Source organism: Podarcis erhardii (genome assembly GCF_964252035.2).
Source record: "Podarcis erhardii genome assembly, chromosome: 5".
Lineage (NCBI taxonomy): Eukaryota > Metazoa > Chordata > Lepidosauria > Squamata > Lacertidae > Podarcis > Podarcis erhardii.
The window spans coordinates 71,410,645-71,435,667 of NC_138509.1; the positions used below are offsets into that span (position 1 = coordinate 71,410,645).

At 43.6% G+C, this 25,023-nt stretch overlaps 1 protein-coding gene across 1 annotated transcript; it reads left to right on the top strand.

Annotated features, from left to right (window-relative positions):
• Positions 1 to 2,877: 2,877 nt before the first annotated feature.
• On the top strand, positions 2,878 to 24,591 carry LOC309341759 (guanylate cyclase soluble subunit beta-2-like). The gene is made up of 16 exons (XM_081861538.1): positions 2,878 to 3,486; positions 5,319 to 5,392; positions 8,848 to 8,942; positions 9,542 to 9,702; positions 10,199 to 10,298; positions 11,619 to 11,839; positions 12,287 to 12,398; positions 13,026 to 13,129; positions 14,101 to 14,317; positions 15,636 to 15,956; positions 16,831 to 16,979; positions 18,277 to 18,423; positions 19,486 to 19,640; positions 20,948 to 21,162; positions 22,118 to 22,228; positions 22,945 to 24,591. Exons 1-16 carry the CDS (start codon positions 3,484 to 3,486, stop codon positions 23,094 to 23,096), a joined length of 2,337 nt encoding a protein of 778 aa, XP_081717664.1. The 5' UTR covers positions 2,878 to 3,483; the 3' UTR covers positions 23,097 to 24,591.
• The last annotated feature ends 432 nt before the right edge of the window (positions 24,592 to 25,023 follow it).

The window sequence follows — 25,023 nt, forward strand, 5'->3', positions numbered from 1 at the left end:
TTGGAACCTAAATATTTAGAAATAGCCATTCTATTTTCTACTCAGGCTACACATCTAAATGTACACTTGGAAGGAATGCCCTCTAGTGGTAAAACTGAAGATATTACACTATCAATATGGTCCTGTTTTATCAGAAACACACACACACACACACACACACACACACACACACGGATAGGCTAAAATGATTGTTCTAAGTGTTTGATTTTAGCTTCTGTTCATGCAAGTTTTGGCTTCTTAAAGTAGAGCTATTCAACCAGGAATCAAAACATTTCCAGAAGGATTTCACGGAGGAAGTAACCATACCGTGTATCCATCCTTTTGGAAATGTTTCGTCTCTTACCAATTGTCTTCAGCGTCTCAGAAAGATATGCAGGTCACCTGGATAAAAAACAAATGAACCCAAAGGGCCTCATTTTGCAGTTGCCTCTTTAGTGTCCTTGCCAGCCTGGGATTCAAGAGGCCTTAACTAGGGTTGCTATATTTAAAAAAATAAAAACCAGGACACCCCAAAAGCTTTTTTTTTCTTTTTTAGGGAAAGTTACTGACAAACTCCAAAGTCAGTTTTTCGATTGACTTGCCTAAGCTCCAGGAAAAAGCACCACCTTTCAGATATTTCACCTAGATGTCAATTCTGCCTTTGAAATCCCGGTAATGTCCAGGAAAATCTGGAAAATGTGGGGAAGATCCAGGATTGCAGACTCCCATGCGGCCACCATGGTCACAACTACATCTGTCTACAGCACATATTGTGTGCGTTAGTTGGCACTGCTAAATGTACCCATAACTGTAGAGTGTACTAACATCAACACAGCCTGAGATGAATAACTGAAACCATGAAAAATATTGGGGGGTGGGATTGTGTGATATAACGAGAATGAAACACTTATCCAATGAATGGATGTTTTGAGGGCAGACTATGGACTGCATGAGTTGGCTTACCTCCAGATCTCACATGCAGAGAGGTTTTGTGTGCATATTCACATTGCCCACAGTGAAAATGCTTTGCTTGGCATGCAGGTTTCATTGCTGGATCATGGCCACACTATTGCCAGATCTATTGCTGCCTTGCTGGTGAACTAAGAACCGTTTTTCTTCAACAGCCAAATGAATCACTCTATTTTCTATGCTCCAAACCATAATGGGGAAGCATGTGGAACTGCACTTTATCATAGCCCAGACGCTTACAAATTACACAGTCCTTCAATTCAGGGAACACAGCAGCCTTTTCCAAAAATAAAATCCTCAGATGCCAGGCATGAAATTACTCCAAAATTCAGCATTACTTGGATATGCCAATGTCCCTTCTGCAAATGCTGCTCATGCCAAAGCTGGATATTCTCTCTTTTTAAAAGAAACAGTTATGTATTTTGTTACCGAAATAATGAGGAGTACCTGCAACAGAAAGCAAACAGCACTTAAAAAAACCAAAACACATTGATGTCTAATAAATTCTTCAGAATATGAATATAGGAATAAATGGAATGTGAAAGATCCCCGTCTTCATTGTTAACTGTAGCTGAAAATGGTGAGTTGTAGTGCAATTACATATTTTGGATCTAAAGAGAGTGTCTAGGGACAAATTATCATTAGTATCTTTTAAAAAAATGTGTAGTGTAATACTATGTTTACTTTTAAGTAAATCCCACTGAGTTCAATGGGCTCAAGGCTACAATACTAGCCCCACTTGCCTGGAAGTAAGCTCCATTGATTTAAGTAGGGCTTACTTCTGAGTTGACATAGAAGGGCTTGCACTGTAAGACTTGTAGAATCTGAATAATAGTTATGTGCATTTTCCAAAGTAGCAACTGAATTTCCTCTACTAGATTTTTCATTAAGGGTTTAAAGAGAAAACATCTTTCAAGTTCAGTATTAGTTTCGCAGCTGACTGATCTGCTCATTTAGGATGATGCATTTTCATATTATCTACAAAAGACAAGGAGCATGAGGAAGAAACATAAGCCGCTTGGCAAAATATGGATTAAGAAGGACCTAGTCATATCTGTTCATGGTCAAGGTTAGCTAGCATTCAGTTTACAGCAATTTTGAACCATGAGAATCATTGTGATTCTTACCTATGAACATAAGGCAAGGGTGCTGGATCAGACCAATGTCCTATCTAGTCCAGCATCCTGTTCTCACACTGGCCAGTCAGATGCCTGGGTGAAGCATGTTAGCTGGAAATCAGCCAGATAGCACTCTGCTCACCTGCAATTCCCAGCAACTGGGATGCAGAGGCATCCTAACTCTGAGAGTGGAGGTAGAACAGGAGCCATTGATGTTTATCTGTTAATTATTTTTTCCTGGGGTTTGTTGGCAAAGTCTGAAGGACCATGATGCAACCTTGCCTGAAGCTAAGCAGATACAGATCTGGTTAGTGTCTGGATCTGAGAAGACTTGGGTCCTATTATCACAGCAGAAAAGTACAATAAATAACTCAGCAGGTTTGGCTTTTGTTGTTGTTGTTTACTTTCTGCTGTTGAGACATTCTAGTTCCACATGCATACGTTCCTTTGAGACCACGGAAACCTCATGACAAAAACAAAATGCGCAGAGGTTTTGCACATTTTTATGGTGAAGTCTCTTTTGCAAATGCATCTAGATTAGGGAGGAGGATAAGCAGCCCTCCCATTTTCCCCAGCTTATTGAAAGCACTCCAAGATGACCACTGAAGAGCATTTTTGAGGTTCATGGGGGACTCAGCCCCTGTGGGAAATGTGCTACTATTTCTCCAGCATGGCAGAGCCACCCTTCAGCATGAATTCTGTCGCAGCAAAAACCAGAAAGTGTCTTGGGAACAGGAAGCTGCCTTATACCAAGCCAGACCACAGGTGCCATTTCTGTTGTCTAACAATTTCATTGTGGCGTAAGCTTCCCTAGACCACAGCCGGTTCCATCAGATGCGTGAAATGTAATCTAAAACAGCCCGCAGGTTTGAAGGCGCCAATCAGCCTCTTCGCGGCTCTTGTGGCTCTCCATTTCAGCACCAGAGACCCCTGGACAGCGCCTTCAGTTCCTTGCAGAAGCAACGACTCAGGCAAGGCAAGGCTGCGCTCCGGCACTTAGAGATGGAGGCGCTGCAGTCATGCAGCGCGCAGAAAGAGGCGCTGTTTTCGTGACGGGGCTGCTCAGATCCTAGGCAGTCAAAGGTGACTTCGTGGCAGGCCGATCGTAACCTTGCAGCGGAAGAAAGGACAGAGCCACAAGCCCGTTGTGAGGCTCGGGAGAAGAGGTGGGGTTGGGGTGGGGAGTGAGCATGGGGGCTGCAGGCTCGCCGCTCAGATTTCCGAGCCCTCGAGGAGAGGCTGGTTCCTTCCAAGGTGTCACGACATCCTAGCTCTCCGCCCGCGGAAAGGAGCTGGCCAGGGTCCCCGAACTAACGTGGCGTCTCCGGGGAAGGAGCAGAGAGCCTTAGAAGGATCACCCTGAGCGACGGGAATAAAGCAATGTTGCACGGTTCTATCGCTTGAGTCATGCGCCAGAATGGTGAGTAGCGACTGTTTGTCTCCCCCACCGACCCCTAACAATCTTCCACGGGTGGTTTTTGTTTTGAAAGTTAACAGAGGGATCCGGGATCCGGAGGAGATGCCGATGACTTTGTGTCAAATCGATTTTAGAAAAAGCCTCCTCTGAGCAGTGGGCATCTGGGAGGGAAGTTTTTTTTTTGGGGGGGGGGCGTTGCTGCCAGTTTAGCTCTGTTTTGCTTTTCCCGGAGAGAAAGAAAAGCAAGGGATCCTTAGCTACTTTGCTCCGGAGCAGCCCTAGTAACTTTGGAGCAAGGGCGCTGAGGACCCTGCTAAAGTCTTGCCAAGAAGCCAGCGCCACGAGCAGGGCGACCACGTCCACTCGACGCCCGTCAGTCAAGTGGCTGGAGGACCAGCATCAATAGATTCTGGAGATGGCAACCTGTAGCTGTCCCCTCCCTCCTCACGTCAGTGGCCGAGCCAGCCTCCAATGAAGTCCGAGGAACTGTGGCTGATGTCAATAGGGGGCGTCTGGCCGCACATCGGTCTGGATTCAGGAGGTAGTAAATAAAATATCCCGAAGCGCACAAGCGTCTGCTCGCGCCAAGTAAAAGTCAAGAAAAGAGTATTACGCACATTCTCATTTTAAAAAAACAACAAACAACAAAAACGGACAAGCCCAGTTGCCCCTGATTTGTTGTGGTGCGCTAGGACAGCGCTTGGTTTTGGCAATTCAGTCAGCGGCTTGGAGACGCATCAGCGCCGCTGGGCAGAGAGGCGCTGCGGTTACTAAGACCGCCAGCCTATCAAGACGCGCTTATCTCTAAGCTCGGTGGGATTCGGAGCTGATTCAATTCTGCTTCACACCTCAGAGCGTTTGATGCCTTCTCCTATTTATGGATCCTGGAGGCACGCAGAAGGAGGCAAGAGAGAAAGGCTCCCTGTGCAGCAAACTTGTAAAGGGTGGGGATTGTGGAGGACATTCGTTTTTTAAGGAGCTCAGAGGGCGTCCAGAAGAAAAGTGCTTATTGATGAACTGGGGGAATAGGAAACTAAGAGGAGTGGGTGGGCAAGAGCTCACCGTAATTGTACTGACCCAAACAGGTCATTTTGATCAGGCACTTCTTCTGGGGATGCGCATATTCTGAATTACTAATCTGCATGACTATTACTGGACATCTAAAGTAGAGTCTTTTCTCATATGCTTTGTAACAGTAACAAAAAATCAAGCAGACATACAGAGAAAGCTATGCAGAGAGTGTGCCCCTGAATCAGGAAAATGGCAAATTCTTCCCTGACTTTTAAGGGAACGGTGTGTTTGTTTCCTTTGCTCCTGTTTCTGTGCTTCTGCCCGGTAAGGATGTTGAATAGCAAGAACATAGGAAACTGGTACATCTAGCTCAGTACTGTCGGGCTGACATGGTCGCCTCAATATGTTGTTGGACTCATCAGCCACAGTCATAGAATCATAGAATGGTGGAGTTGGAAAGGACCACAAGGGTCATCTACTTCAACCCCCTGAAATTCAGGAATCTTTTGCCCATTGTGGGACTTGAACTCACAACCCTGAGATTAAGAGTCTCATGCTCTACCAACCGATCTATCCAAGTCTGTCATGTAGACTATAATGGTACGTTTTTAAAATTCTGAATTTTACAGCAAAATAAGCCTGAGGACACTAATAGTAAACTTCATTATCTGGCCGATTCTGTATTCGATGCGTATTCGTTTTGTAAAAGCAAGCCAAAGTTTCATGTAATAAATATAAATGCAAATATCATCCAATGTGATGCAAATGTAGCTTTTTAAAAGAGAACCTTCTATTTCCCCATTTTCATGCATTTGCTTTTGCAGTATGGCTTCATCAATACATGCCTGAAGTCTTTGGTGGTTGAAAAATATGGTGAAGAAGTATGGGAGAAATTAAGGTAATTTATACCTGGAGGAATTATTCATAGACTTTCTGTTTTGTTCCCTCTGTGATTTATAATAATAATAATAATAAATAATAATAATAATAATAATAATTCAGAAACACCTTTTGAAATCTTAGGAAGTGTCCTACAAGGTACACGTTGACAAATGCTTCGCTGTATGCCCACCAACACATCATAGTCTTAGACATAAGTCTAGTGAATAACAGGAGCATATGGAGTTTGTCCTACTGAGGTGGATCATTTGGTCTGTCTGTCGATCCCAGTATTGTCAACCCCAACCTTTGCCAACCCTACTGCATGCCAGATGTTTTGGGTTACAACTCTCATCAGTCTCAGCCAGTGTGACCATGCTGATGGGAGTTGTAGATCTACCGTAATCATCTAGAGAGGGCACCATGTTTGCAAAGGCTAGTACACTCTGCCAACAGAATTCAGAGCCCTGGGATTGGGGTGGGTGGAGGGAATTGATACCATGGCAGCATTTTGCAAAGACACAACATTACTCAGTCAGGAAAGGAATATTGTTGCATGCCACCCCAATCTCTGAGCGGTGTGAGATTCTAAGGGTCCCAAGTGCTTACTGAGGGTTTGTGTTTTCTTCGGAATGAGGGACAGCAGACACTGTGGTGTCTTCATGATATATGGTTTATTTACACATATATACAACCTGAGCCCACAATGGAGAGATTCACAGCAATTAACACCCCAAGAGGTATTTGAATTGTAGAATCATAGAATCATAGAATCATAGAATCATAGAATCATAGAATCATAGAATCATAGAATCATAGAATCATAGAATTGGAAGAGACCACAAGGGCCATCGAGTCCAACCCCCTGCCAAGCAAGAAACACCATCAGAGCACTCCTGACATATGCTTGTCAAACCTCTGCTTAAAGACCTCCAAAGAAGGAGACTCCACCACACTCCTTGGCAGCAAATTCCACTGTCGAACAGCTCTTACTGTCAGGAAGTTCTTCCTAAAGTTTAGGTGGAATCTTCTTTCTTGTAGTTTGGAACCATTGCTCCGTGTCCACTTCTCTGGAGCAGCAGAAAACAACCTTTCTCCCTCCTCTATGTGACATCCTTTTATATATTTGAACATGGCTATCATATCACCCCTTAACCTCCTCTTCTCCAGGCTAAACATGCCCAGCTCCCTTAGCCGTTCCTCATAAGGCATCATTTCCAGGCCTTTGACCATTTTGGTTGCCCTCCTCTGGACACGTTCCAGTTTGTCAGTGTCCTATCCTTTCCCCCAAAGCCACAGCCTTGGATTGAAGCAGAAATCAAGCACCTCTTTCTCTCTCTCAGGCTTCCACCTGCTTCAATTTTTCAGCTCTTGCCTTTGTATTTCTAACTACCAGCTCAGGGAGGGGCCCACCCATTTGTTCTCTGGCACCAAGCCACTTCCTTTGTTTCCTTAATGGCTCTTCACCTCACCAGGAAGCTAGCCTGGCTATTCCAGGAACTAGAAGAGGGCCAAGGCAACCTAACCCCCACAACTCATAGCAATATGTATGGCTTTCAGAGCAGAGAGACTGAAAACAGGGACTACCCATTAGATTAAATCTATAGAATTGTAGCACCCCCAAAGGAGAGTAAAAGCACATACATGCCTAACATCTGGAAGCACAAGACTCTCATAATGACTCAGCATTTGTCCCCCACCCCTGAAGAAAATGCCTTTAGCCAAAGAATATTTAAGTGAAAGCAGAAGCAATACCATATTGCAGCAGAATGATTTCCCTGCTCTGAGGATAACCTGAAACAATTACTGAAACAAAGGCAAGAGATTGCCTCATCACATAATGCTACTCTCCTCTAATTGCTTTATTTGTTATGCAAAATGATATAGAATGGCATGTGGTTGGGTGAACATTTTTGTGACAGAGCAGCGGCTGAAAACTCATCATACTGGAATGAAGCCACATCAAATTTTGAAAGTATTACAGCAGGCATCCTTAGGAAGGGTTATTAACTCTAACTGAAAGCATTATATTCTCCCTCCCTCTGGACATATTCTCTTGACTGCTATGGGCTTATTCAAGGCCCACATTTTAGGAGTATAGGAATCTGCCTTATACTGAGCCACTCCGCCAGCCCATCAAGTTCAGCATTATCTATGGGCGTGCTGAGACCTGGGGATTATTGCATCAGTTTCCTTGGTTATAATGCTAGTGCAACTCTCCTGGTTCCCTGGTTTCTAACATTCCTTTTACGTTGCATTACCTGTTGTAGTATGGAACTGTGGCTTTCTGTTAAATAATAATAATAATAATAATAATAATAATAATAATAATAATAATAATAATTTATTTATATTCCGCACATCTGGCTGGGTTTCCCCAGCCACTCTGGGTGGTTTCCAACACAATATTAAAATACAGTAATGCATCAAACATTAAAAGCTTCCCTAAACTGGGCTGCCTTCAGATGTCGTCTAAAAGTCTGGTAGTTGTTGTTCTTTTTGACATCTGGATCTACTGAGGTCCAGCTCTGAGAGTTCTGCAGTTCCCTCACTGGGAGAAGTGAGGTTACAGGGAACCAGGCAGAGGACCTTTTCAGTAGTGGCTCCTGCCCTGTGAAACATCCTCTCATCAGATGTCAAGGAAATAAACAACTCTCTGACTGAAGGCAGTCCTGTTTAGGGAAGTTTTTAATGTTTGATGTTTTATTGTGTTTTTAATATTCTGTTGGGAGCCACCCAGAGTGGCTGGAGAAACCCAGCCAGATGGGTGGCATATAAATAATAAAATTGTTGTTGTTGTTGTTGTTGTTGTTGTTGTTGTTGTTGTTGTTATACAGCTATCCCAAAGTACAGTAAATTGCATTTGTACCAGGGACCATGGCATGACACAACAGCAGGTGTCATAGGACATGTCACTACCCTTTATGTGCTTCTGTGTGCTTCTGTTCCCTTATGATTACCTCATGAAAATGGTGGGAAAGAGCTATACCAGCAGGGCAGAATGTCTCATTTCACTGCTTGAAGCAAAACAGGAAGTGCTGCTGTTGTTGCCACATGCCTTCTACTGATGCTGCCAACTGTTCTGCTGACACCATGCACCTTTTCTCATCTGCTGTGGGCAGAGAAGCTGCACAGCCATCAGGGCCAATTTTCAATGAGATCTCAACCAAATAGATGTAATTGTGCCCAAAATTGGCATCGGTGGCAGCGGTGCTTCTCTGCCGATGGTAGAGGTGACGGGCAGGTGGGACACCTGTGAGTGTGCTGCCGGAGGGCTTTGGCCCCCTGAAGCAATGGCCTCATCCTCTCTAATGACTGGGCCAGCTCTGGAACTATATGCCAGAATACTGCCCAAAATTTCATCACATGGCTTGATCCTAAGAGGGGTCAGTAGTGGCAGGCCAGCTGACTGAATGAGAGACTGAACCCTAAAAATGTTATTAAAATGCCAGCCAATATTTATTTCTATTACAGAGTCCAAACTGGAGTACAGGATACCTTTTTGACTTTTGAAGTTTACAGAGATGAAATCACAATGCAGCTGATTGATAAGGCATGCAAAATGCTAGGTACGTATGGCTTGGAAAGTAATGCAGCCCTGTCTGCACCACTCCACCAGCAGACCCTCCAAGTGTCCTTATTTTCCAGGGATGTCCCTGATTTAGAGAAGCCACCCTGGTTTCTGATTTGATCTCACTTTTCCTTAGGATGTCCCTATTTTCATTGCAGAAATGTTGGACTTATCTGACCCCCGAGCCATCTGAAGGAGGCAATCCTGTATAGGGAATTTTTAAAAAAATGTTTAATGTTTTCTTATGCTTTTATATATGTTGGAAGCTGCCCAGAGTGGCTGGGGCAACCCAGTAAGATGTGTGGGGTATATAATATCTTTATGGAATGGGATGTCCCCATTTTCATTAAAGAAGTATTGGAGGGTCTACATCAGCCACCACTGTAAAGCACATTTAAAGCACATGACTTTCCCCAAGGAATCCTGGGAACTGTAGTTGGTTAAGGGTGCTGGGAATTGTAGCTCTGTGAGGGATAAACTACAGTTCTTGGTGTTCTTTCGGGAAAGTCGTGCTTTAAATGTGTGCTGCATACACAACCCTAGTTAAACTGGGTTCTTGATCCTATAATATTAATTAATAGACAATTATTTTCCCAGATGTTCCCCCCGATATGGTCCTGAAGCAGTTTGGAGAATATTTCTTTGAATTCTGCAAGCGGTCAGGCTATGACCATATGCTGCGGACTCTGGGAGGGAACCTCTATGAATTTATAGAGAATCTGGATGCATTGCACAGCTACCTAAGTCTGTCTTACCAGGTAAGTGGAAATAACTTTTGTGGTTCTACATACACAGCACATGTTCACAGCAGCATAATGTGAGATATGTCTATGATTATTATACATACTCTCACTGATTAGTTACTTTGGGTGTATTGACCTTGGGCTGGAAATATTTAGCTGCTGTTTGATTGCCTTTCTCCATTGCATATGGAGCATAGGTGCTTGAGTCCAGTCAGAGTGGTTTTTTTTTGGGGGGGGGGGAGTGGGAAGAATCCAGAGACATGTAACATTAATTCATGGAATGCCCCCTACCTCTTAGAACTTTGGACAACAACTTGTTTTTCTATATTTGTTCAATAGTGAGCTTAATTTCGGCCACACCTTGATTGTAATTTGGTAGAACCACCACCACAGCCCAGATCACATGCTTAATTTGGTGCCCAGGAAGGTTGCCCATTTGCTTCAGGGCAATATTGAAAAATAAGCTGAAATATGAGATGCGTGATTATTAAGAACTCTGGGTGTTTTTCAGGAAATGAACGCTCCTTCATTTAGGGTGGAAAAGAATGAAGATGGGTCGATGCATTTGCATTATTACTCAGACAGGCGAGGCTTGTGCCATATTGTTCCAGGTATGTAGTTTCCTCTGGAATGGATTTTGAAAGGTGGGATAGTCAGCTATTGGATTAATGTCTTCTGAATGTCCTGCACACTGTGTTTTTCTCTTTACAGACCTCTTCCAAACCTTCCATTCACTATAAACTAGCAATTGTCCCAGTGGTGTGATGTCGTGCTGATTCCTGCCATCATTCTTATTATATATTTATTTAGAGAATAATAGCTTTGTAACAAAGACTGGCGCTCTATGCACTGACTGAAAAACAAACAAACAGGAAAAAGGACTTAGTTAAAATGTCATAAATTTACGGTTGCCATATTTCAAGATGTAAAATTCACCCCAAAGAGGCAAAGAGTGATACTCAAATACACACTTTCTGGTTCTGCTGTCAAAAATCTGGACATTTATCAATTTTTCAAAATTCCACATGGATGCTACTATCACTGTTTGAATCCCAGACATATCTGGGAAATTCCTGACATATGACAACCCTAATAAATTGCTATGGTGAGTCAAATGTTTAATTTGAAATCAATCTGGATTTGAGTTTCTTGGTGTCTCTGGTAACCTTTCTTTTACATCATGGCTGTTGGCTGGTATAATGGATGTATGATCTGTATTTTTTTATTGGTACTGTTCCTGTAGGTTTTCATGGCCTTTGGCTAGAACAATAAACTTACGTTGTTGTATCATCTATTGGGCTGCCTTTGAAGACTTCTTGGATACTATAATTTGTCCATAATACAGCAGCTAGGCTGGTTGGTGTGGATTGTGCTATCAGAATGTGTTGAAGCAGGAACCCCTGATGAGCTTTGTGGCACATGGGTGATCCAGACATGGGGGGAAATGCTGCAAACAAGTGTCTGCTAAAAGCAAAAGCAATGTCTCTAAGCTTAGTATTAGTTTAGGGTGAGGTGATGGAGGAAAGGAAAGAAAAAGGCAGAGTAGGGAGGAGGTGCAGAGGAAGATTTTTGCTCTCACTGACAAATCCAGTTTGCAATCAGAGGGATTTTTTAAAATTTATCTAGAAAGTAAATCCCTTCCCCCCTCCCACTCCAGAAACACTTTAAAAGTATGTAGCCCCTGAGCCCCTGAACCCATTTACTTGTAATTTAGCAGATTTTATCCAATCTTTATGGGCTACAATACCTGCAAATTTCATGCACTTCTGTTAACAGAGGGGGAAAGTTATAGCCATTCAACAAATTCCCAATTTGTGAATGGAGGCAAGAGAATGAATCAGACTCGAACCCCCAAGCATCAAACTGGCATCCAGAACAAATCACTGCATATCCCCAATAACATCTAGTCCCCCCCCCCCCTTTTGCTTCAGGAATCATTGGTGCAGCAGCTTTGGATTTTTTCAACATTGAAATTTCCATGGAAATAGTCAATCAGTCAGAAGAAGAAGAAAGAACAGGGAAAAAGGAACACATTGTATTTCTTGTGACACAAAAACCTGTATTTTCATACAGAAGGCGCAATAAGTTCTCTTCCTCTTCGCCATTTCGTTCAAGTTCTGGAACACTGGTGGAAAAACAGCTGAATAAAGAGGTACTGTGATATTCATTTTTGTATGGAGTCATGTATGTATTGGCAGGAAGACCTATACTGTATATAAAATATATAGCATCGAAGCAGTTTTAAAGTAATAGGTTGTCATCTTCTTCTACATCATCATCATCATTGAAATTACTATTACTATTAGTATTGCTACTATTATTATTGTTGAAAAAAGAAAACAGGTGTCAATGTAAGACACTTCATTTTCAGAATCCAGGCATATGCTCAAAACTCTGGATATTTGCCTCCAAAGAGTTTGAAACAGTGAAGGATACTGGAAGATATCCCAAGCGCATTCCAATTCAAGAGTAGGAAGAAATTTAAGTTGCTTGTGCCTTCCATTATTACATTAATTATTTTGCTAATGCAAAGACCTTGGTACACTTCTCACTTTTAAAATTTTAACAGTTTGGCTATTGCTTTGGGTTCATTCCACAGGATACTGAAAGAGCCATGAACAAGAACAGGGATAAAGCCAGCCCCCCTTCGACATGCCCTGTCAAGAAAAGTCACTGGGAAAAAATTAAAGGAATTGTGACAATAGGAAAAGGTAAAAGTGTAACTTTCAAAAAAGCATTTGGCACCATTCATTAATGCTTTCAGTACGGCTTTTAAAACCCAGCCTTTTTCATTAAATATTATTAATTTCTATCCCATCTTTCCTCCAAGGAGGTCAAGGTGGTGGACCTTCTTCATTTTACCCTGATAACAATCTTGTGCAGTGGGTTAGGCTGAGAGATGGTGAATAGCTCACGGTCCCCCAATGAGCTTCATGTCTGTGTTGGGATTTGAATTCTGTTCTCCAAGGTCCTAGCCCAACACTAACCACTACACCATGGTGGCATCCCAGTAAAAACGACCACGTTGTATTAAGGAAAAACACAAGATAATGGTTATGTTTACATGTCATAAATTTTTATTTTTGAAAACCCTTCCCAGGTTCTATTTTATAGTGGAAGCCTCTTCAGCCTGTTCTTCCAATCACATCATATTCATATACATGGAAAGTCCTCATGTACATTATTCTGGAGTTCTTGGAGGAAGACGGAGGGAAATGAATTTATTTATGAATGAGAATTAAATTATCTTGCAGAATCATGCTACCTGAATAATGGTACTGATTCTATCAGGGAATTATGGTAGGATTGAAATTACCACCCCACCCCCCATATTGCAGGACGACTTCTGAAAGGATTTGATCCTGTCTATCCTAAGACCCTCTGCATAGATCCGAAGACATTTTGCAATGGGCTTCCTTTCCACATTGTGTTTGATGAAGAGGTGAGTCAAACTAATGATAACTTGTTTCCCTACATATGTGAACCAAACATAGCCATTTTACAACACAATCTTCTGCATAGCAACTCAGAAGAAAATCACAGTGAGTTCAGTGGGACTCGTTCCAAGACAAGTAGGCATAGGATTACAGATTCAATCACCTAATGTAATAAATTGTTTACTGCTACTGCCTACTGTTGACCTAGAAGCTTGTTTGCATGATAAGTTAACCTGAGACATTCTGTTTCATAATATATTAATACCGGGATTAATAACTACCCTTCCAGTAGTTAGCTGCTGAAAATTGCCCAGACGGCAATCGAGCATCGTCTTATAGCCTACTTTTCACCATTATTCCAGCATGGTCCCAGTAATACTGTTACGTGAGACAATGCAAAATCCACTCCAGCCGTTAAGTAGAGAGACATGGGATGGGGGCTGTGAGGATCAGTGTGCTGCCTCTGCCCCCTGTCACTCTTCTGATGGTGTTCCATCAATGGTAAGCCAATCTTCTAAAGCAGGAAGCCTTCTGTCCCTTCCCTGCATGCATTCAGGGTTCTAAAATGTACAGCAAAGCTTTCATGCATACAAGAGACCCCCTCACATCAGAAGATCACTCTCCAACTCATGGAGAGTTGGAGAGTTGGAGAGTCAGAGCAGCAGCAAGGGGTTGGAAATAGTGGACTTCCGTCTCATGTTTCCTTACCTTTGGGATGGGGGACCTTTGGCCCTCTGGGTGTTGTTGGACTCCAATTCCTACGAGCTCCAGCAAGCCTGGCCAATGATCATGGACAATGGGAGTTACATCCCCAACCTTGCTACTGCCCTATCAACCTAGTGATAATGCTACCAGGTGGTTGGCTCTGTGGTGCTACCATTCTATGCTGGCTGCTCTCGTTCTTACTCCAGAGGTAGGATTGCAAGACAATTCTGAGGGGGGTTGACGCTAAAGAGTTGTGATTCTATCTTTTAAGCTTAGAGTGAAGCAAGCCGGAGTCAGCATTCAAAAGATCGTGCCAGGCCTTCAGACACTAGGCATCCGCCTCAACCAATACTTCAGTATCGTACGTCCTGAAGTGAAATTCACCATCTCCAGTGTCCAGAAATTTATCAACAGCCAATTTGTTTTCCGGACCAAGAGGGAGATGATGCCAGAATCTTGGAAGCAGCGTCCTATGTTAGAACTGAGAGGTAACTCATTGTCTCCATAAATATCGGGGTCAGGCATGATTAAGGCGACTAGAGGAAGAGCTGGCTGCAGGGCTGGGCAACCCTTGAAGAGTGTTAAGGCACTTGCTTCAGGCCAGGTTCTGAGGGGTGGGACACCCACTCCCCACCCACCGTTACTCCCCACTGCCTGTCGCCTGGACAGTAGCAAATATGGGAGCACCCTCCCCCCAAATCTATTCCCTAATAATAATAATAATAATAATTTATTATTTGTACTCCGCCCATCTGGCTGGGTTTCCCCAGCCACTCTGGGCGGCTTCCAACAAAGATGAAAAGTACACAAAAATGTCACATATTAAAAACTTCCCTGAACAGGGCTGCCTTCAGATGTCTTCTGAATGTCAGGTAGTTGTTTATCGCTTTGACATCTGATGGGAGGGCGTTCCACAGGGCGGGCGCCACTACCGAGAAGGCCCTCTGCCTGGTTCCCTGTAACTTGGCCTCTCGCAGGCCCTCGGAGCTGGACCTCAGTGTCTGGGCAGAACAATGGGGGAGGAGATGCTCCTTCAGATATACTGGACCGAGGCCGTTTAGGGTTTTTAAGGTCAGCACCAACACTTTGAATTGTGCTCGGAAACGCACTGGGAGCCAATGTAGGTCTTTCAAGACTGGTGTTATATGGTCTCGGCGGCCGCTCCCTTGAATTCTGAAATTGTGTCTTCATTGTAATAATTGAGACAACTTTTTATATGTTCTGGGTGTTAGGATTCTTTTCCCATGTTGCAGTCATGGGATTGGCTTTATCTCATGACGGTGTATGTTTTCATTCCACATTGTGGGAAGTGACGAAGACAGGATGTTTTTACTACTGTGTTTCCGTGATGTAGGACATTTTTCCTTTGTTCTCTCTTTGCTGTATGATGCTGAAGAGGAAGGAGCTGAGTTATGATGCTCCAAGTATATATATGTTAATAAACGTAGTTTAGCCAAAAAGCTGCGCTACTGAGTCTGAACACTGACTGCCTATACTCTGCTGATCCTGAAGTGTGCTGATGCCTTTGAGGTATCATTCGCTGTGATGTTCGAACTGGAGAAATATTTTGAATCTCCCGACCGACCAGGGGGGAGAGAACATGCCAGTTGGGCATGTGTCTCTGCTAGACTCCTACTCGTGTGTAGGACCTCCTGACACTGGGTGGAATAGAAGTCTAGTGAATGGTTGGAAGTTTAACAATGCAGATATAATCTGGAGGGAAAGAACAGCAACCAAAAACGTAAATAACTAGAATGAATGGCATGCAGGAAACGTACCTGTGATTCTGTATTTTTTTTTAATCAGGTCAGATGATTTGGATGGAGTCTGCCCAGTGCATGCTGTACCTTTGCTCCCCTCTCCTGCGCACGCTGCATGAGCTGGAAGAGAGGCACATGCACATCGCCGACATTGCCCCCCACGATGTCACCAGGGATTTGATCCTTCTGAACCAGCAGCGGCTGGCTGAGATGGAGCTGTCCAATCAGCTCGAGAGGAAGAAAGAGGAGCTGCGGATTCTGTCAAAGCATCTCGAGGAGGAGAAGAAAAAGACGGAAGCCCTTCTCTACGCCATGCTCCCAAAGCATGTGGCCAACCAGCTCAAAGAAGGGAAACGAGTCGAGGCAGGTGAATGAGTGTGAGGCAGATAAAACATTTGGGGCCAATGTGCAGGTGCTTAGCTTTTAAGGAAGGCCAAAATGAGAAACTTCAGAGAAAAATTGGTCCAGGCTCCCTTTCCCCCTCACTCTAATGTTGCCATTAGCCATTCATTTTAACGCCAAGGGTTGGAAACTTGGGGTCCTTCACAAATTTGTTGAGCTTCAGCTCCAGTCTCCCACCCAGACAGTATGGCTAATAGTCAGGGAAGAAGGTAGTTCATTGGTGTTCCCCAGAGCACCTCCATTGTTTAGAGGGCACATACTTCTAAATATCAGATGCTGGGGAGAAAGAACAAAGGAGGGCTGTTCTTATCAGGTCTTGCTTTGGAAGCTTGTAGGAAGCATCTGGTTCTCCACTATGAAACTAAATGCTGGACCAGATGAACTTTTGATATGATCTAGCAATGCTCTTCTTGTTTTTATATGGATGGAGAGTTAAGCATGTGCTTAACTCTTATAACAAAAAGGGCTGAATCACTCTTGGCCTAAATCAGGGTGAGAGTCCGTGACTCTCCAAGTTCTGTTGGACTACAACTCTCAACATCCCAAACCATTGGCCACGCTGGCTGGGGCTAATGTGAGAGATGGAGTTCAACAACTTTTGGAGGGCTAGAGGTTCCCCATCCCCAGGCTATATCATATGTATATATAATTTTATAGTTGGCTGTTTGGATCTTTTGCTGTGCAGGTGCATGAATTTTAGCTACATAATTTATTTATTTTTTATTACAAGATCTAGATATCTAGGAATGAATGAATAACTTGAGTATAGGTACAAGTCTTGACCACATTTATTCACTAAACCATCCCCACTCCTAACCTTTGTCCTTTTGGGCTTGCAGGAGAGTTTAAAGAGTGCACCATATTATTCAGCGATGTTGTAACTTTCACCAACATTTGTGCCCAGTGCGAACCTATTCAGATTGTCCTCCTGCTAAATGCGATGTATCTGCGATTTGACAGGCTGACCACAGTGCATGATGTCTACAAGGTCAGTAACAAATGTTCAGCCACAATTTCATGAACGTGATGTTAGGGGGAAAGATGTCAAGGACCATTTCTACCCCCTCCTCTTCCTCCTCCCCCCTTGGTACCTTGTAATTCCCTGCTCTCTTTGGCTCCACCTTCTCAGCAGCCCCTATAAAAGAAAGGAGAAAAGAGATGGGTAAAATTCTCCTGTCTTATTCCCGATACCTGGGCTCTGATGCCCCCATTCCTTTTGCTCTGCCTGAATCCTGTCTAAAGTGTGTGCATCTTCTCCATCTGCTTACCCTTAATGTGTGGGTGGGGGTGGAAATGTCTTTGCGATGACAATGTGGGCAAGGCTCTCACATGGCCACTGCAGCCTGTTGAAGGACATCAGGTGGGCCTGAGGGAGTGGGATGCAAGTAGCAGCAGCAAAATGCACAAAGGAAGTTGAGGAGGAAGTGTGCTGTCTAGCACACAGCAGCAAGGGAGAGATAAAAAGCAAAGGTGACCTCTGGCCCCATGAGGTTGTTTGGAAGGAATATGAATTGAGAGTGGGAGAATAGGAAAATGGGGTGTGGGGAGGAGTGGTAGAGATAAAGCAGAAGGTCAGGGTGAGACAGCTGTGAGAGAAACATCTGTGAAAGAAAGGGATAGCTGGGGGGGGGGAGGGCAGTAAATCTGAGGTTACAAACTCTGTGGCAAGCCTGAGATGCCAGAGAGAATTTATGAGGACTGCATATAACAAAGAGGATCCTGTGCTGAGAAGCTACTAGGGTAAACCTGGAGTAAGGAACCATTTTTGGACTGAGGTCACCCTGTGTGTTTTATAGGGAGCAAGAATCCTGACTGTTTTCCTCTGAGGCCCTGGTCCATTCTATGGCCTCTGTGCACTGGCCTATCAGTAGCTGTATCAGAAGAGAGGGTGGCCGTGATTTTAAAAAAAACGCTGCGCAAAATCACAAACAGAATGCATTGTAATGCTTTAGTTTCTTGAAGAATAAAAAAAGTTTGCATTATTGTTCAAAACAGCAATGTTACGTGTTAAAATAATTTGAATATCAAAAATGTGAGAATTCCATGCTAACGATATTTCACACTAACCCTCTCTCCCCAAAACCAGATCTTAAAATAATTAGGCAAGTCCTAACTAATATCACAATTCATTCATTGATTTATAAAAGTATTTATAGTGTTAACACGCCACCCCAATCTCTGAGCGGTGTGATGTTCCAGGGGTTCCAGGCACTTACCCTGGAATAATAATAAGCTCAGGCAGAGACTATTGGCATGGCAGGGTTTGTCCGCTTCTTTTTTTAAAGGTGGAAACCATAGGAGATGCCTACATGGTAGTAGGGGGTGTTCCTGTGCCTGTATCCACACATGCTGAACGGGTTGCCAACTTTGCGCTGGGAATGATCATAGCTGCAAAAGACATAAAGAATCCAGTGTCTGGGAATCCTATTCAAGTGAGTAGCTAATAGACACATGCACATTATCTGCTTACTATTTGCAAATGGAGATGACTCAATGTAGGGCCATAATGATCAGCAATCTCAGACTTGATTTGTGCATCATGTGCAGTAAATTGTAGGCTTCTAGGCTGTCATAATAAAAAAAAGCCAGTATGTAAAAGATCCCGTTGGTTGGCTTGACAAATTTGCTGGGATGACTAAAGACCAACGTCCCAAAGGCCATCAGTTCTTGTCAATTGCAAGATATTTAATGTGCATATAGAGCTCTGAACCCTGCAAGGGTACCATAATTCAGTTCAAGGGAACAGGAAGCTTTGCTCATTCAAAGGGATGAGTGTGTGGAGCTGGCTTGTGCATTAACACAACAGGGATCCCTGATTATGCAGGAAGGAAGGCTAGTCTCTGCACACAGATTTGGACTGGGGGATATATGGCTAAAGGTTCTGTTTTTATATGTGAGATACAAGGGCTAGAAGGACAGGAGACCATGAGCACACACAAATGTCTCTGCAGGATTGGTCTTGAGGCCTGAGATTCCCCCATTCCAGTTATAGAAGTTCCCATTTTGTGTACTCAATAACTCCATTTTCTTTTAAAGGGTTGGGGATGTTGAGCAAGACCTTCCTGGTAGATTGTGTCCTCCTGTGTCAGCTGTAGTAATGTCCCTGCAAGCGTGATCGAGAGAATTGCACTTATTTTCAGACCTTTGAATTCAGGGCTAGAGCTTCAGTTTCTGTCTCTCAGAAAGAACAGCCTGATAGATTTGCTTCCCACTGTGCACCACAATGCTTATGAATAGTATCAATTTTTATGAAGAATTACTATGGCCTGGGTTCAACAGTGCTTACAAGCCATTTTGGCATGTAAGCAGTATATAACTTTATTATTATTATTATTATTATTATTATTATTATTATTATTAAACAGAGTTCATCATAGGGAACTGTGGATTATGGCTTGTGACTGTTTAGTTTGTGTTTAGAACTTATGGATAGATTGTGCTTGAAACGAAACCTGTTGTGGAAGTGATCTTTTCCCCAAAAAACTCTTGCTCAGATCAGAGTTGGGATCCACACAGGGCCTGTCCTTGCTGGAGTTGTTGGAGAAAAAATGCCACGTTATTGCTTGTTTGGAGACACAGTGAATATAGCATCCCGGATGGAGAGCCATGGGGTACCAAGCAAAATTCACCTGAGTGCCAGCGTTCATCAGTGAGTAAGCTCTGAGACAATCCATTAATAGTGCTTTGCACTGAACTCTTGACTTGGCATAGGGCTGTTAATGGCTACTATTCATAAGGAATAGATTGCCTCCTGTATCAAAGGCAATATGTCTCTGAATATCAGCTGCTGGGGAGCACCCACCCACACCCACCCACCCTTGTGATAGGATAGTGTCTGCTTTCTTATTGGAGCTACTTTAAAAGTATTTAGATTTGTTCCCAAATTAGTGGAGTTAATTACCAAATGTTCCCTTCCTACAAAAATACATGTCATTTACATTTTGGCTGTTGAGCTCTACTTTACTGGGGAATGGTGATTTTTGTGGTTGTGGTTTTGAAAATACAAGATAGATGATGGCACGATTTAGAGCACAGAAGTTCCTAAAATGGTTTGTTCACAGATGATGGTGACCTAGCTATATCAACATCATCCAAAAAGAATCCTTATATTCTGGGTGTAGATTCAACCTTCCACACTCAAGATCCCCTAGGGTTAACGTGAGATCCTTGTTTTGCTGAAAATTGCAGTGGGATCATTTTTAGTGCAGCAATTTGGGTGGTGACATGGAATGTCTTGTTTGTCTGCCCTGGCTGAGATGTACTTTAAATGCATGTTACAAGAGAACAATGTGGAGAAATTGTCTACATTAATGTAGAAAATTGTCTACATTAATGTAGACAAAATTGTCTACATTAATGTAGACAAAATTGTCTACATTAATGTAGACAAGAAGCCTTATAAGAATCCTTGCTTCTGTGAAGGGATGAATCACTGCAATAAAATGCATGTTTCCACCTGCATTTTAAAGAAAATAGCCATTGACTTTAATTAATTCTGAATGAGTGTTTTTTTTTAAGATTCTAGTATTTATTTATAGCATCCTACCTGAATGGGCCCCACCAATTTGCACTGAACACTGGGACATAAGAATCATTGTATAAGAACAGTGATATTGCTAAGTGGTGACAAAACGGCAGGCACAATTCATGTCATTCAGGACACTGTCACAACACCACTAATATTTCAGGCAGGTGCAGAGCCTGTGCTTGAAGGTGCTGGGCTATGAGTTCAGACGCCATCATTCTATAGCCATGAGTCATTCTGGACGGCAAGCATTTCAATGCATGTTGTTTTATAGGCTTCTGCTAGTTAAATTACCATTGTGTCACCATTCCAGGTCTTTCAACAGAACCTTAGCTATGTTGAACTTTCCACATTAGAGGCTGATATAATTATTGTCATTGCGCCATTTTCATAACCCACTGCTTAGATGTGCTGCTTTATTTATGTTTCAGGTGCCTAAAGGACAAGAATTTTGAAATGATGGAAAGGGGAGAAATTGATGTAAAGGGCAAAGGGAAAATGCACACTTACTTCCTGGTCCAGAATACAATGGCAACTGAGGATGAGGTCATGGGAAGACCACCGAGGGATCCTGTTCCCAGCCATGAATCTGCTCAACTGTCTCTCGAGTGCAGCGCTGAAGCATTCCAAACCACATGTCCACAAGGTAGAGGAAGGAGAACAAATGGACTCCTTTTTATTTCATCATTTTGCTGTTTCTGATGCTCAGGCCATGAGTGAGCTTGCTTATGTTGTCAGCAGGGCATCACCCATCATGCACTTTATCACATACACAGCCCAACAAGATAACAACAAGAATCTGCCCACAGCACAGGAATCAATCTGCAATCATAGCAATCAACACACACACACACACACACACACACACACACACACACCACACACACACACCACTCAAACACAAAAACAAATCTCACTACAGCCAGCCAAAGACAACCAATCACACCCTAGGCCACCCCAACATCTCACACTACCAAGGAAATGCAACAAGCAAATAGTAAGACAACCCACATGTGATGCTGACACAAACCCCAACACATACACTAAGTAGAAGAATAGAAGCATGGCCACCCCACCCCACCCCACCCCACCCCACCCCACTCACCATTCCTCCCTCCACCTCTTCCCCCCTTTTCTTCCTAATGTAACGCTAATGTCTCACAACAAATGAAACTGATCTGTAGAAAACACAGCTTGAAAAAAGAGACATTGCGGGTATTTTTGTAAACTAAGAAATCTTAATGAAAATATATGAGAGAGAGAGAGAGAGAGAGAGAGAGAGAGAGAGAGAGAGAGAGAGAGAGAGATCAGCAGGCTTGAGGGAACTCCAAAGTTAACAGAAGCATAAAATAATTTTTTTGATATTGGGAAACAAGGGACTCCAAAAACATCCCGATGGGAAGTGAGAAAGCTAAGTGGTCATGGAAAGCTGACTGAATGTTGAGGGGTGGGGAACAGAAAACCAGGTGGAAGGCAAAACAACATGAAGTATAGTGTTGGAGGACACAGCTGACTTACTGGAAAAGTTAACAGGAGAAGCCATACTACAATATTTTGCTGTAAAAAATAAATGACACGTACCTATTTCTATTCCTTTTCAGATTCAGATGAGACATTGCTTCCTATCATAGCAATGAAATATGCAGATAGCCCCATAGAAGCACACACCAGCGTCAAAGGAAGAAATGAATCAAGAGCAAAGGACTTAGCAGGTATTAAGAAGTCAGGCAGAAGTTAGGGTTTGTGGGAATGGGGCTAGGATACACCCCACCTCTGGGGTGGGGCAATGGTCCTGAGGGGCTCTATCCTTGGTAGCAGTGACCAAGGCCAGCAGCCAAGCTGCCTGCCCAGCCCAGCCCAGTTGCCTCCCACCCACCCAGTGGGACTCCTCACAGGAAGGCAGGGAGGGACAGAGCAATGACAACAGAAAGAACGTAATCTGGGGCATGGAGGGGCACCCTGCTGTTTCAGAGTAGCTTTTTAAGAAAATCTCTCAATGTGTTCTAAGCCAAATCTTTGTCCTATAGTACTCAAATATATATTGATGAGGCAAGAAGACACCTAAAAAGGGTTTATTCTCCACAGAGTGGAGTGTAGAGGGGTGTTGGGAGAGGTTTCCTTCAACATAACACTGAGATAGCCAACACGGTGCCCACTAGATGTTGTCGCACTACAACTCCCATCATGCTGGCTGGGGTTGATGGGAGTTGGAGTCCAATAACATCTGGAGGGCACTGCATTGGGTATCCCTGATGTAGCACGTAGCACTTGGCACTGGAAGCAGAGCTTCTCATCGCGGTTCTCTCCATTCTCAGGCTTTAAAATGACCCCAGATTTTCAAGATCATGTTAGATTCAGGCTTGATGCTGTTATTAAGACAGGGCCCGCCATCTTTAAGAGCTCTTATGGAAGGAACATGTCTTTACAGGCAAACCTCGTGATTCAGAGACCAATGTGAGTCTCCATGGTGACCAGCAGTCAAGCAAAGATCCTTATCATCTTACACAAGGCAGAAGCAAGCCAGTAGCAGCGGCGCCGCGGATCAGGAACGTCCGATCCAATTTCTGCAATTTGCTTTAAGAAGCTCCTGAGTTTTAAAGTCGAAGAGTACAAGTGTCTTCTGTAATGTAATGTTTTGCTGTTGCTCTCCTGGAGTCCTGACTTCTCATACAGTAGTAGTACATCAAGTGCACTGATATTGACATATTTTGAAATCACTGGTAGCAATAATGAAGCAAACTCTGGGTATTTCCCTGTTTGCAGTCTTGACTTGTTTTCCGTGTATGAACATGACACATCTTGTTGTGTGAGATTGAAGGGAGTTGTGCTCCAGATGTCCGCGTATTTAAAAGTCTTTGTCACCTTATCCCCAAACTGTGTTTGATTTCCAAAAAAGAAAAAGAAAGTAGAAACATAGGAGGATATAATTGGCATGGCAGTGCATTTAAGCTTTACTAAGGGCTCATCCAGACTTTGCTTTTGTGCTGTGTTTTCTAGGCACAGCTCTGCGCTTTAAAGCTCTGTGCTCAAGCGCTCCCCGCCCCCAGTGCTTTCCCCACAAAATCCCACTCTTTACCACAAGTGGCAAATTGCCATTTGTTCCGATTCAGTGCTAAAGTCTTCCTGGGGAAAGTGGTGGAGGAAAACAAAGAGCTCAGACATGGACCAGGAATGGTCCTGTGCCTGGGAAAGCATGGGGCAAAAGGTGAGTGTGGATGACCCCTAAGACAATGGTCAGTGGAAGCTGTTTCACTTAGAATTTAAATTGCCCAATATCCCCTGCCCCTCTTGCTCTCTACACCCACATACACAAACAGTATGATATAGGGATCTGCGTGTTTTCCTTTTAAGGATGAAAGCAGCCCAGAGAAGGATTTGCAGCTGGAAGGAAAGAGTTACATAGCTCCTTTCCTCTCCCCTCAGTCCTGTAAAAGGTAAAGGTAAAGGGAACCCTGACCATTAGGTCTAGTCATGGCCGACTCTGGGGTTGCGGTGCTCATCTCACTTTATTGGCTGAGGGAGCCGGTGTACAGCTTCTGGGTCATGTGGCCAGCATGACGAAGCCGCTTCTGGCAAACCAGAGCAGCGCATGGAAATGCCGTTTACCTTCCTGCCGGAGCGGTACCTATTTATCTACTTGCACTCTGATGTGCTTTGAAACTTCTAGGTTGGCAGGAGCAGGGACCGAGCAACGGGAGCTCACCCTGTTGCGGGGATTCGAACTGCCGACCTTCTGATCGGCAAGTCCTAGGCTCTGTGGTTTAACCCACAGCACCACCCGCGTCCCCTCAGTCCTGTACTAGGCCCTGAAACACCTTCACTAGCATTACATGGAAAAAAGGAGAACAGAATGTATTTTGATTTCACCCACAACTGTTTTATATCTTAGTTTTACCCATGTTAGTAAAAATCAGAAAAGGTTAGCAGCCATGGTTGCCATGCATAGCTCACTGGAAATCGATGGCTGGTTTCCAAGCAAATTCCATATATGCAGATCTGTATGAGTGTCACTGTGAAGGCACCTTCCTGGTGTTTGGTATAGTTTTTACTTGGACAATAAATGTTTTATATGAGACATCAAATTAGCACTTGCTTTTGTGGCATGAAAGGAAGCGCCTATCATTTGCAAAGTGATCTTTTAGTAAGAATGTCATTCTTTGCCAAAGGCCTCATTATTGTGAAATGTTTCAAGTAGGGAAACCCCAACTCCCTCAACAATTCCTCATAAGCACCATCACCTCTCTGGATCTGGACACCACACCTCTGTTGATTCAGCCCAGAACAACACCAGCCTTTTTTGCTGCTGCATCACACTGTTGACTCATGTTAAGCCTGTGGTCCACCATGACCCCCCAGAACCTCATGCATCCCCGGCAAGCCAGATGTTGCCCATCCCATACCTGTGCAGCTGGTCACTCCTGCCCAAGTGCAGAACCTTACATATGTCCCCACTGAAATTCATTTTGTCTGTTCTGGCCCAGCTCTCCAATCTGTCATCCTGAATCCC